Below are 14,182 nucleotides of genomic sequence, written 5' to 3'. Positions count from 1 at the left end.
GTGTGTGTGTGTGTGTGTGTGTGTGTGTGGTATACATTTATGTATGGGATGTGTATGCACTGTGTGTTTGCGGGTGTGGTGTGGGTTTGTGTGGGGATATATGCATGGTATGTTGCAATATGCTTGTGTAAGTTGCAATATGCTTGTGTAAGATGTGTATGGGGGGAGGGACATGTGCTTGTGTTGGTTGCGAATGGAATGTGGCATATATCTGGGAAGTAATGTGGTATGGTAGTATGTGCTTTACATGAATGTACCTATAGTGCATATTTTTGTGTGTTCTGTCTGCAAGAAGTGTGTACAGATGTTGTTTGCATAGTATCTGTGGAAGAAAATGTGAAGTATACACACATGTTTGTAGTGTGTCTGTACGTGTACATGGACAACATATATAGTATACAAATTTATGCAGAGTGTATGTATGTTTATATATTTTGTATGTTATGCATGCATGTTCAATGTGTATGATATACACATGTGATGCACATAAATGGTGTGTGCTTGGTGTTTATGTGTTGTGCTTATAGGTATACAGTGTATGTATATATTCTATGTGTGTGGTTTGTATGGGTGGCAAGTGTGTCTCTGTGGTATGGGGGTATTAGAAGTATATAAGGTGTTAATATATTATGTGTATACATGAGATATATGTCCATGACATGTAAATATATTATGCATACATGTGGGCTACATGTACATGAGGTAATAAGCCACAAATATATGGGGGTATGTGTAATGAGGTGTCAATGTACATTTTGGTTGCATGTATACATGGTGTGTTTTTACATGTGCTGTGCCTATTTGGTCTATATATGAGTGCAGCATGTATTTATATGTAGTATAGTTGTACATCATGAATATGAATGTTGTATATGGGTAGTATGACTGCATGTGGTGTTATGCGGTATGCACGTATATGTCTGGTGTGTATATGTGATGTGATTGTACATAATATGTGTATATGCAACATGTTTATGTGGTACATGTGACACATTGTGGCATGTATATGCTGTGTATATATGTTGTGTGTACCTGGTTTGTACAAATGTGTGTACTCAAGTGCTACAGGGCCATGCCCCCTGGACAAGGAGGGTAAGTTAAGCTGCAGATGATATCCAAGTGAAAGGAAAAGAGAAGCCTTGTGGGGAGGGATTGCAACAGAGGCAGGATGGGGCCCGTGGGTGGAGGAAAGAGATCAGAAGGGGCAGACCCCACTTAGTCAAGAAAATGTGTGCTGGCATCCATGTGCCGCAGGCAGACTTGTAGCCCTGAGTCACATTGAGTATTTCATGTATGCTCGGGCCAGAGGGGGCTCTAGGCATTCACACAACACCCATGGATCCACTTGTCTAGAGACAAGGAGAGGGAACAGCCCCCACCTCACCCTCATTATGCAGCTGTATTTTTTAATCAAGTTCATAATACATGCTCATGAATTTATATGCTTATGCAAATTACATGATATAAACATCTCGGTATTTAATTAATATATAATCATAGGCATGAACACAAACACCATACTTATGCAAAGGTCAGCAGCGGACATCCTAAGGCTGCCCCCTCTGACACCCTGTATATTAACAAATATTCATACCACCTATGTGCACATTCCACACACTGCCTGGGCGGAACAAGCAGTCAGTTCACCAGAGTCAAGGACTGAGCCCGGCTGTCAAATACCGAGTTTATGTCAAAGCGAGATAGAAGACTGAGTATCCCAAGATGCACAGGGAAGAGCAGCTCTGTAACGATGCGGCTGGTCCCCAAGTGGACAGTCTGTTTAGAGACCCTAGCACCGCTCATCCCTACTGCTACCTGTCTCTCAAGGGTCTTCCCCTTCCTTCTGTGCTGGAGAGCTGGGAAATTGCGGCTTCTGGCAAGCCGCGGTGAGCCCATGTGCAGTCACTTCCATTACCAACCCCTGCGTGTTTTAACTTTTACAGTTGTCAGACATTCGGCAGATGAGAATCCTATTATGGTGAATGTGGGTTTTATTTAGATTCTGTGTCACACAGGAAGTGATAGTAAATGATGATAGAGGAGATGGTTATTTCGATGCTTTTCCAATCCCATCCCTCTCTAGCAAGCTATTCGCTTGCTTACCTGGCAGCTCAGGAAAGTCTACAGGAGGCCTTGGGAGAAGCAGACGCTGGGCACAGGGAAGGCACATGCCCCGCCCTCTCAATACCTTGTGGAGAAAGATGGGGAAGATAGCACTGGGGAGCCACGGACAAAGCTGGGACCCTCTACATGCAGCCCTGAGCCATGTTGGAGAGGGTGTAGGACCCATACTGGCTCTGGGAGCTCAAGAGGACACAGGTCTGCAAAAAGCCCTTTCCTTAAACACCCAGGTTTTGGCCCCTCAGTGCACCGTGGGATCTAAGCTGGAGTTAAGCACAGCTCAGGCGGTTCTGATCAGCCCCAGGCTCCTACCCAAACCCAGTGGGCTCCACCTGTCCCCGCCCACTGCCACAGCCTCTCCAGGGAAAGAAGGATTTATAGCAGGAATGAGTCTCTTTTAAAATTCAATAATTTTGTAAAACAAAACAAAACTTTATTTTTATTGTATTAATATTTTTTGCCTGAATGTATGTCTGTTTGCCATGTGGTGTGTGTCTCCTCCCCATCCACGGAAGTCAGTAGAGGGCATCAGATCCTCTGGAAGTGAGTAACAGGTCTTAGGTTCTCAGCCAAAGCAGCCAGTGCTCTTAACGACAGAGCCATCTCTCCAGCCCCATCAACAAGTATTTTTTTTTTTTTTTAATAATAATTTCTTTCCTTTTTTTTTTTTTTTGTTTGTTTGTTTGTTTGTTTGTTTGTTTCGAGACAGGATTTCTCTGTGTAGCCCTGGCTGTCCTGGAACTCACTTTGTAGACCAGGCTGGCCTGCCTCTGCCTCCCAAGTGCTGGGATTAAAGGCGTGCGCCACCACGCCCGGCTCTAAATAATAATTTCTTAGGAACAGTAACTGGTATGTTTTTCGAAATCTTTGTCTGTTTCTGTTTGTTTGCTTGCTTCTTTGTATTGTATTGTATGTTAAGACAGGGTTTCTCTGTGTAACAACAGCCCTGAATGTTCTGGAATTCACTCTGTAGACCAGGCTGGCCTCAAATTCCCAGAGGCCTGCCTGCCTCTGCCCCCTGAGTACTGGGATTGAAGGTGTGTGTCACCATGCCTGGCTCTCTGTCCATTTTTTTTTTTTTTTCTTCAAAAGATGGCCTACAACTAAGAAGATAGGGAAAATTGGTAAAGTGTTTGCCAGTGGGCAGAGATCCTGACTCTGGTCCACAGAAACCATGAAATAAATTAACAAACAAACAAATAAATCTACTTAAAAACTAGGCTTGGAACTATAGCCTGTAAGTCTAGTACTGAAGAGGCAGACAGGGCCCTGGGGCTCACTGGCCAGCCAGCCTAGCTTGTCAGTGAGTTCCAAAGCAGAGAGAGAGACCCTGCTTTGGGGGTTGCGGGGCACAGCATCTAAAGATAGACATCCAAGGTTGACCACTGGCTTCTACATATGCAGGTACAAACTCTACAGGCACACATACATATGAGCATATACACACATGCAAAGGCACACAAAAGTCCCTAAAAATAAAAATGAATAAACTGGCCAATGTCAGAGATGTCCAAGTGCCCAGGGATTGGGGTGGGTCTTGCACGGATGCAATCACTTAGTGATTTCTACTGAGATATAACCTAGGACCCCTGCATGCCTGCCCAGGGTTAAGTGTGTCCCTTTCAGTGTGACCACACAGGCTCACAAAGTAATACTTGACTTCGGAAGTAGTGAGCTCACTAAATAAATTAAAGTTGAATCCTATTTGCTCGGGGAGCAGCCAAGGAAGCTAGCACTGGGTGAAGCTAAGTTCCCAGGAATTAAGATGCTGGGACATAGAGTCGGGGGGAGTCAGACACAGACACTCATCTCCCCCACCAGCTCTCAGTAGTAACCCGAGAAAGAGGCCTTTTGATAGCATGCTTGGCTCATGCAAAACTCAGCCTAGTCATCAATAGGATTTAAAAGGACAGAGAGTTAAACCGCAAATCCACAGCTAACGGAGACACACAGGGATGTCTCTGCCAGGCAAGAGGTTGGTGAGTTGAATCTTGGTCCTGTCTCCTTTGGGGCCCACAGGTCAGAAATCCATGCACCACTATGGACAGCCGGGGCTGGGCAGCAAGTCTTGCCGTATCGTTTTTGTTTGCTTACTGAGCTAAGTACCCAAAGCTTGTGCTGCTAAGCTGTACCCTGGCTTGGGTGCTTCAAAGATTTCAAGAATGTTCATAATCCCAGCTGTCACCCTAACTCCATGTCCCAAGTCCCACATAAATACAAAAACAAACAAACAAAACAAAAAGCTGTGAGCATAGATTCCTGCTCCCTCCATCTTCTATCCTACACCTACCCTACTTTAGTCCCATAAGGCAGTAGGATCCAAGCAGGGCTCCTGACACATCACCTTTGTCCTGACCTGTCCTAGCTCGGAGAAATTAGAGTCCAACCCTGCACAAACAAGCAAGGCTGGTAATATCCGGGCAGGGTAGTTAGGGCACCCCACAGATGATTGAACCCCATGCTTTAGCTATGGTCACCTGCCCCCCCAGCCCTCTGGCTACCTCCACTGAATAGGCGTGGTGAGTAAGACCTGTTCTAACAGTATCTGGACAAGCCGGGGCTGCAATTAGGACCGCAATTCTCCTCTCTCTGGGTTCACAGCCCTATTCATCTTGGCAATCGCTGTAAGGCAGGCCTGCCAGAGTGGGATGGATTAGCCACGGGGTAGCCTGTATCTCCACACAAAAGAGAAAGTGTGGAAAAAAATGGCTCCCTGGGTCCCCCATTCTTCACCCCTTGGGGAGAAAAACCAGATTCATGGTAATGGCTATTTATACAGTTCTTTCTCAATCCCCAGTCAACAAGTTCCAATTGTCTAAGCTGCTTAGCTCCCTCTCTCCTAGCAGATCCTGGTCTGCAACTCAAGCCTCCCAGAAGGGCCTGGGACTCCCCTGGGGAGCACGGTCTTCAGCCTCTCTCTGCACACCCTAAGGCCTATCCTGAGGCTCCTGCTTCTAATACCAGAAACCCAAAATGACAAATAAATAAACAAACAAGCAAACAAGTACAGGGATGTCATTCCCTGACCTTTTTGACAGAAGGCAACAGCATAGGGCACTGGGATCCAGGGTCCCAGAAGCAAACAAGTCAGAGTGGACAACAGGGCTCACAAGCTCCCACACAGAAGGCAGGGTAACCACTTGGGCTCCTGACCTATGACCCCATGGCCAGCATGCCCTACCTCCTTCCCTTACTCTACCAACTGCCACAACATGCATATGTCTACCCACACCAAACGCCCAGGCTTCTTGCAAATAAAGGGCTGTCCTGCAAATCCACCCTTTGGGACACATTCCCCTCCACTCCAGAACGAGCATGCTGCCTTTGTGACCTCACACCTGGCCACCAGGAAGAACTTCCCTTTTGACCAAAGGACCAAATCTAATAGCTTAGAAGATTCTAGGACTGGTTTGTCCCCACCCAATGCCGGGCAGAAGGAACCCATCCACTGGGCCTCATGTCTCCAAATGACCAACATCTCTTTGTGGCCATGTATGACTGGTCACAACACAGTAACTCAAGCAGGCTGGATGAACTCAGAGAAGTCCCAATACCTTAAGATCCATGATTTTCCCTCAGATGAATACCCCAGAGAACAAAGACGCAGTGGAAAGGGTAGAGAACTTATATCCCAAAAAAGGTCTCAAAGTATAAGGGGACCCCACATCCTGGGGTCTGTGGCACACCATGTCACCATGTGGTGTTCTCCACAGCCCCCCCAACACAGAGAGAGAGAGAGAGAGAGAGAGAGAGAGAGAGAGAGAGAGAGAAAGAGAGAGAGCTGTCTAGCAGATGATACCAACTTGAGGACAGCCCTGGGGGGTGGGGGTGGGGGCTGAAGGAAACGACTCATTTTTGTAGGAAAGTTATCTCAATAGCAGGGATCCCAGCCGGTGGCAGAACCACCCACTCATGAAGTAGATGGCCTAAGCCTGAGGTAAGACTGGCCTCCAACACCAAGAAGGGCTTCAGGTGAGCAGGCTCACCTACCTACAGCAAAACCAGCTACTTTCTCCAAAGTAGCACTTGAAATCAAGGGAGAACAGTCTAACAATGTATATAGATAGCAGGACAGAATGCTCCCAGCATCCAGGTAGCTCCCAGCATCCAGGAGATCGCTAATTAAAGTGGGAGGCTATAGAATATCGAAAGCCCTTCATCCTTAGAAACGTGGAGGTAGTGAGGACAGCTGTAGGAATCTGCACCAGTACTTTCCAGGGCTCAGTATTTCCTACTGGCCTACAGGGGAGGGCTAGCCAGTACAGGCATGGCCAGTGCAAGGGTTCTAGGGACCACCTACAGTTGGTGCCCACCAGAGCGGGCTGAGCCCAGAGACACCAAGACTATAAAGGACAAGAAGTTTCAAACAGGGTGCCCACTATTTGCTGCCTACCAGGGCACACCAAACAAGCCAATGGAAAGGATCCCAAAGGGCCTCTGTGGTCACAGAGTCCAATGTGTATCACACAAGTCTTAGCAGAGTCTCAAGAACTGGATGGGACAATCCTGCAATCTAGACGGGACCAGGAGGGCAAAGGAACCCAGAACTTGAGTGGTCTCAAGTTCTAGGCATTCTGGCAATAAAGAATTCTGCCCACCTAGCCTAAAGTCTGGTGGGTACCCGATCCGATCTGTAAAGCTGCGTGGGACAGGGGTGCAGTTTCACCAGTCTTCACCCCCTGACAACCTTTGCATCCCCAGCCCCCAATCCATTCAGTCCTGGCCTGCTCAGTACTGGCTTCAGCCAGGCTGCCACAGTGGAGCGCTGGTGCCACCTACCGAGGGTCCATGGCATGCGGGTAGGCGCAACTGCCACCGAGCCTTGCGGGGCAGGGGATGGCAACCGCAGCCTGGGCTTAAGCCTGGGCTCCAGGACTACACCGGAGCTAGCCAGGCCCCAGCACGCCCTGGCTCGCACCTAATCCGTGCCGACCATGAGCCCAGAGGCACCGAGGGGCGGCAGATCCAGCGCTGGGCTCCGGGAAGGCTCGCGCTATCGGCCACTCTGGCCCCGCAGAGCCTTGGCCCACCTCGCTGGCAGCGCTGGAAGGTGCTGGAAACAGTATCACGCGCAGGGGCCTCCGCGAGCAGTGTAGGGTACCGCGCGCGCCGGGGACAATTACCTTCTTTGAGGAACTGCGCGTGAATCACCAGGACGAGGAAGCAGCAGAGCGCGGCCCCTGCGAGTGCCCAGAGCGCCTTCAGGAGCTGCATCGCGGAGTGCCAACTCGGCCGACGCCCCCGAAGTCGCGCAGCGAAGGTCCAGGAGCCGCATCAGCGCCCCGCTGGGTGCAGCCGCTTTGGCCGCCCGATCGCGCCCTCCATCCGCCGCCAACGCCGCGCTCCGCCGCGACTGGAGGCGCCACTCCGGGAGGCGATCTCTGTCTTTTGGGCAGGGGGAGGGGACGGCGCGGGGGAGGGCGCCGGGGAGGGGGCGGGCGGGGGCGGGGAGGTTAGCAGAAAGTCTCGGGCCGCGGCGGCCGCCGCTCCGGCCACTCGGCCACCATCGCGCGCTGCGGGGCGCCGGGGGCCCGGGAGCGGGGGACTGGCCGCCGCGGCCCCATGAATCAGCCCCGCCGCCGCCCCCGGAGCCGCGCCGCCAGCAGGGCCCAGACCGGCCGCGGATTGCGCAACGGCCCGGCGGGTTGGGGGTCCGGCGCGGCCCCGGCTCTGGTCGCCTGTCGCCCCGCGCCAGAGATCGGCGTCGCCTTCCTCCACTGCTCTGTTGCCGCTGCCGCTGCCGCCGCCTTCTCGGGCTCCGCCGCTGCCGCTGCCCGCTCTCGCTCCGGCGGGGGGCTTAGGGGGCCGCTCCGCCGCCGCTGCCACCGCCGCGCAGAGGCAGCTTCAGGGCCGGGGCTGAGCGCCGCTCGCGGAGCCGCAGCACCATCGCCGCCGCCGGGGCCCGAGCGGCCCGGCCGAGTCCACCGCAGTCCAACTTGCACGGCCCGGAGCCGCCGGGCAGGTCCCCTCGCCCGGGACGGTGCGGGCCTCCGCGCCCAGCCGGGAGAGCGCGCCTCCGCCGCCGCAGCCCGAAGGAGACCGGGCCCAGCGCTGCCGCCAGTCGCCCGCGCTGGCTGGGGACGCCGGGGGCGACGCTGAGGGTGGCCGCGCCGACAGGTGGGGCCGGAGACGCTGCGCGCCTCGCCGCCCGCGGGACGCTGCTGCTCCGGGGCTGGTGGCGCGCGCCCGCCGCTCGGCTCGGCGTCTTGGCGAGCTGCGGCGGGAACGGGAGCGCGGCGTGGGTCTCTGTCGGCCCAGGCGGCCAGGCCGCGCTGCCTCGGACTCTGGCCCGCGCCTGCCGCCGCCGTCTGTGCAGCGCCCGGGCCGCCGAGCTGCCGATGCGCACTGGGCCGCGGAGGGGACCCGGGGGACCTGGCCGCCCTGCAGCGCCCCCGTCTGGCGTGCCGACGGGTCAGGTGGGGCTGGTCCAGCTGAAAACTGCGGGTCGGGCTCCACCTAGGTGCGCTGGGGCCTCACTGCAGAGCGGCCGGCTTGGCGTCGCTAGTGGGGGAAGAGAGCCCAGCCCCCAACCGGCTCCTACCCCGGGTCCTGGGAAGAATGCAGAACCACAAGGAGGACCAGCAGGCTGAAGCGCTGCTAGACAGGTTCAGGGCAGGCTGCTCTCCGTAGGCGGTTTCGATGGGGTTTGAAAATAGCACAGCCGACCAGAAACACACAGCCTTCCCCACCACCACATTACATCCTGGGCCTCCTGTGTGCCCGCCTCCAGCCAGCTGCGGGACACCCAATGGCACAGGCAGTGGATGCCCACAGCCAGCCCCAGAGGAAGCCAGCAGGCATTTCCCTGCCGCCGCCTCCATTCTTCCGCAAGGAAGAGCCAGCATTTGTGTCTGGAGGCACAGAGCTAAAGGCAGTGCTGTCCTTTTTAGAGGGTCCCCCTATGCTAAAAAGCACCAAGACTAGCACCGGAGGCCTGAAGGCACTTTTGCCTGAATCAGATTTCAAATGCTCAGCTCAGAGCTTTGGGTAGGAACCCAGGGTCCTATGCTTAGCCTGTGTGACATGTCAGGGTGGGCGTTGTCTGGGGTCTGAGGCTCATCTGTTTCACATGTCATGCAAGAAAAGAGGCCAGTTCTGAAGGGCTCTTGGAGGTCAGAAAGATCAAACTTCTTGGGGTGCACTTGGGGAAACAGGACTGTAGTAGCAAGATGACCAATACCATTAGAAGTAGCGCCAACTGGTCAACCAAACTTGATGCTGTCTGCCTGGCCAGGCTTTACTATGCTCACGCCTGGGCAGAAGAGGGGCTGTTTGAAAGCAATTTGTCTCTGTGGCAGCTAACACCCCTCTCTAACCCCTGAAGAGATAAGTGTTAGTCAGAACTCCCACCCCAACCCAGAAGAACCTTGTAACAGCTAACCAACTAAACGATTCAGAATCTACCATGGGAGGGACTTGGCATTCTCTTGAGCAGTTCCCTGGAGCCCCCACCTTACCTTCTTAAGTACTCTTACACATCTTCCAGCAAAGCCTCCCTGCAGCAGCCTCAGGATCCTGCCCTGTCCATCTTGAGAAGTCTGACCTCCACCAAGGTCGCTGGCCTACACACCTCACCTGGAACAGCGTGTTCCCCTTTGAAGGGCCTGGGTTTGGCTGGTGCTCATCACACGGACTCAGATTTGGTCCCAAAAGAGACTGCAATCAGAGAAGGCCCACCCCTGACATTTGCTTTGTCCCCAGTCTGATCACTATGTGAAAAAGAACTAGCCATTTGAAGAATCTTTCTGCAAACTGAATTTATAAAAGGAAAAGAAAGATCCTACAGAAATTCATGGCCCACCAATTAATTCATTCCCACTGGATAGCATGTGCATATCTCCAATTTTAAAGACCCAAAGGATCCTCTCCCCCAAGTGCTAAGCCCTCCTACTGGGCTGGCAGTCAGTGGTGCCGGTTCCCTTTACAGAAACTACAGGTAAAAATCCAAGAACCCAAGTCTGGCACCCAGAGGAGTAGGTGAACTGTGCAAACTGAGGAGCCCGCTGGGCTTAAGACAACAACCACACATTCATCTGACTAGTGGAAACCACCACAAGCTTTAGGAAGGGACTGTGGACACAATGGGAAAGACCTTTAAAAAAAAATCATTAGACTGTGGCAGAATGAAGTTCAAGAGCTGGCAGGCCAAGGAAATTCTGGTGCTGTGAGCTAGGTAGAAGAGGGGATCCATCTGTAGAGTGTCCTTTCCATCACCATGCCAAAGAATTGGCACCATTTGAGCCATCCATTGAGTCTGCTGATGGAAGGGTACTTGGCCAAAGAGCTGCATCACCAAAGATGCAGGTGACTGGACTCCCTATACCCCAGTACCTGCTGCTGCCAGGACAGTTACCTGAAGAAGCCATGATGTGCTGCCCGAGGGACAGTGCCCTCATGTCATATACCTGAGCTATGGGAATCCAGACAGAAGGGAAGAGGGTCTTCTATTTTACATATCTCTAGGTAGAAGTGAATACTGCTTTCAATTAGGCATGTGAGCCATAAACATAATAGTTTAGCCATGACTGTGACTTTGTCACCAACAGAAATCACAGGTATTTTCATATCAAGTTACAGATCTATGGCTATCACAGTACATTGCTTATGTTCACCATTATTTCAAATTACAGTCATTCTACAGCTAGGCTTTTCATGTAATGCTTTAATAAAGATGCAAACATACTCTTTATTCAAAAATGGTTTTTATTTTTTTAACGTTTGATAACTACATTTAATATAATTGGCTTTCTTGGGATCTCATGTGTGTTTATATTATTCTAAGACAGGTTCCATAGACTTCAACAGTTAGCCAATTATGCCCATGACCCCTGCCCTTGTGGGAAAGCCAGGGCTGAATACATAATGAGTGTGGCGAGGGGTGGGATGGAGGGAGGATCTCCATGCACCATAGCCTAAATGTCTGGACACTACAGTGTCCCAGATAAGATATTCACCAGGCCAGCCCATTCTGGGGGAGGCTGCTTGGCCCTAGGCTCTAAACCCACTTCCAAAGAGGCTTATGTGTGTGCATGTGCGCACATGTATGTGCACATGTGCACATACACACACACACACACACTATTTTCAGAGAACACAGCATACCAGAGAGTAGTCACTTCCTATTGACCTCTCACTGTGTACTGACAAATTCTACACCCTGGTCATTGCTGTACCCTGTCTGGTTGTGGCCCTTTAAAGATCCTAACCAATCACTCCACACTGTCCATTTATCGTGTGTTGACAAGTTACAACACCCTAACCATTTACTATATTCTGACTGTTTCCTGAATACTGATCAGTTACTGCTCTCTGGCTGTATACCTCCAGCTTCCCTCCCATGTAACAGAGCTGGACAGGCAGGATCGCCAGGTATCTACAAAAAGCCAAGCACAGAAAAGGGAGGCAGAAGACATACATTCCACAGCTAATTCTGAGAAGGCAGAAATGATTCGGGGACGAAGAAAGGAACCATAATAATCCTGAATTCCATCATCATGCTAAAAAAAAATACAAGGAAACACTGTAGTGACCACACAAAACCAGGAGATAAAAGAGGCTTAAGATGAGCGTAGCGTTCAGGTCTTAAGATGCAGGGTTGTGTTATGTGGTGAAAACAGCCAGGTATTGAGGGTAGTCAGCAAAGCCTGCAGAGTGGAGCCCACAGAAGGGGAGCACAGGAAAGGCCTCGGGTGGTACAATGTGGAGAGAAGATCTCAGGAGGCAGAAAAGATCAAAGAGGAGGAAGCAGTAAGAAAACGGAAGGGCTTGCTAGCCAGAGCCAAGCAGCCCTGAAAGCCTATAAAACCAACACATAGACTTCTGACCCATGGAGTCAGAGAAGCGACAATGGGGTTTTGTTCAGCCATGCTGCCTTTCCCTGCAGAGCAGAGCAGTGTCCTCCCGGGCTGGTGGGAAAAGACACTGTACCAAGGGTGCCGGCCAGCTCCTCTGTCCACAGAGGGCATCATATCACAGAGGGCAGCTGAAGGAACCTTCCCATCCACACACCCTGCTCAGAGAGCTGACAGAGGCTCCAGCAGAGAAAAGAATCACATGGAAGAATATATAGCCAGGAGACTTTCGAGGTGTAGAGGCGTGGTGCAGAAGATGCACGAAGATGCACTGGGCCCTGAAATTGGGAAGAATTTCCATCAACGGGCAAGATCTTTACAGTGAAATACCACGTCTCTCTCTTTCTCTCCATGGTTCTAGTCACTGGTCTCCTCTGTGGTAAGCTACACGGACGGAACGGTCCAGGGAACAACTCTGTTTCTACACAAGTCTTAAAACCAGCTCACAGACAAATCTCAGGAAAAGAATTCCAGCAGCTAGCTAAAACATAGAGTCCCTAAACTTCCGTCATTAAAGATACATGTGCACAGGGCAGCTGGGGGAACGGCTCGGTAGGTAACAGCGCTTGCTCTACAAGCAGTCTGCAGCATATATGAAAGCAAGGAAAGGTAAAGTCCGAGAGCTTCCTGTTCACTGGGAAACCCTTTCTCAAGGCACTAAGATGGAGAGGGAGAGAGGAGGACACCTGCTCAGACCTTGGCATGCACACATATGAGCACACGCATCCGTGGGTATGCACACCTGCACACTTACATGTATGCACCACACACATACCACACGACATACATGCAACATAACATAGTCATACAAATGAATGAATGAATGAATGAGTGAATGAATGAGTGAATGAATGAAATAAAACAGTGGGTGTGGTTTGAACGTCAACTTGAACAGAGAGTCAGGGAAAGGCAGGGCGGGAAGGGAAGGTGTCTACTCTGGCTCTGGGACACACCCATGGGCACAGGCCAGAGAATTAGGTGACATGGGGAAACTGTGGAAGGTAGTCTTCAGCAAGGCACTACCCTAGTGAGCAGGGTCTGAGAGGGAAAAGACATGCACTTAGGTCTCCAGCAAGTGGCACAGTCCCAGGGTAGAAAGGATGCATCAGCTTAGCCACTCTGCAGCATAGACTGAGTCTCTCAGAGGCCCAGGCCTTGTACAGACAAGGGACCAATGAACACCTCCAGGTCCATATAAGCTGGAGTATGAGGCACTGAGTTTGAGTTGCTCCTGCCCTGCAGGCCATCCAGGTTGATATGGAGGTCTGTCTATCTATCTATCTATCTATCTATCTATCTATCTATCTATCTATCTATCTATCTATCTATCTACCTATCTATCTATCTACCTACCTACTTATCTATCTATCTATCTATCTATCTATCTATCTATCTATCTATCTATCTATCTATCTACCTATCTATCTACCTACCTACTTGTCTATCTATCTATCTATCTATCTATCTATTTATCTACCTACTTATCTATCTATCTACCTACTTATCTATCTATCTATCTATCTATCTATCATCTATCTATCTATCCATCTATCATCTATCTACCTATCTATCTATCTATCTATCTATCATCTATCTATCTATCTATCTATCTATCTATCTATCTATCTATCTGCAGTCACAAGTTTCCATGCATGCTCACGTGTGTAGGTGTGTACTGATACACATATCTTTAGTGCTCATATATGCACACCTTTTTAGGTGCATTCCTATGTGTACAGCTGTGGCTACTGTTTGTGTTAGGGAGAGGTCTGTGTGCATCTGTATTGTGTCTGTGAATGTGTGTATGGCCATACTTTCTCCTGAAAGCCACTCAGATATTTTCAAAGGCACATTCCCTGGAGTTTCCCTGTGGCCTTGTCTCAACCATAATATGTTAGCATCAATGAAATGAACATTCCTTGTACCTTCCCCATCCACCCACCCACTCCTGGTTTCTTCAGCACTAGAGGGAGTGGGGATCTTACTCAGACTTAGGAGGTAGCCTAGCCTGCAGAAAACAGGAAAGTCTTTGGTCCATTGCCCATTGTTGGTCCTAAAGAAAAAGTCCAGGGACATTTTTGCAGCCTTCTTTCACCCAAAATGTCCTAGCAACATAGTATCTCAATAGCCATGATGGGCAGGGTGGGTGGGGAGGAAATCATACCACCTGACACCCCCAAGGTTGTTCTATAGATGGAGTGCACAGGCAA

At 50.8% G+C, this 14,182-nt stretch overlaps 1 protein-coding gene across 2 annotated transcripts in view; it reads right to left on the bottom strand.

Annotated features, from left to right (window-relative positions):
* Nucleotides 1–14,182, bottom strand: part of Tafa5 (TAFA chemokine like family member 5) — a 216,651-nt gene that overhangs the window by 128,692 nt on the left and 73,777 nt on the right. The window contains exon 1 of one of the 2 annotated variants that reach the window (XM_021216677.2): nt 7,245–7,517. The exons of the other annotated variant lie outside the window; for it this stretch is intronic. Within the exon in view, the coding sequence (XP_021072336.1) occupies nt 7,245–7,335 (91 nt within the window). The 5' untranslated portion in view covers nt 7,336–7,517. Of the gene's footprint in view, nt 1–7,244; nt 7,518–14,182 lie in introns of those variants that run through there. 2 annotated transcript variants of the gene reach the window in all.

Source organism: Mus pahari, chromosome 17 (genome assembly GCF_900095145.1).
Source record: "Mus pahari chromosome 17, PAHARI_EIJ_v1.1, whole genome shotgun sequence".
Taxonomy (NCBI): Eukaryota; Metazoa; Chordata; class Mammalia; order Rodentia; family Muridae; genus Mus; species Mus pahari.
The sequence above is the reverse complement of the archived record's forward strand: the minus strand, read 5'-3'. Positions and strand labels throughout refer to the sequence as shown.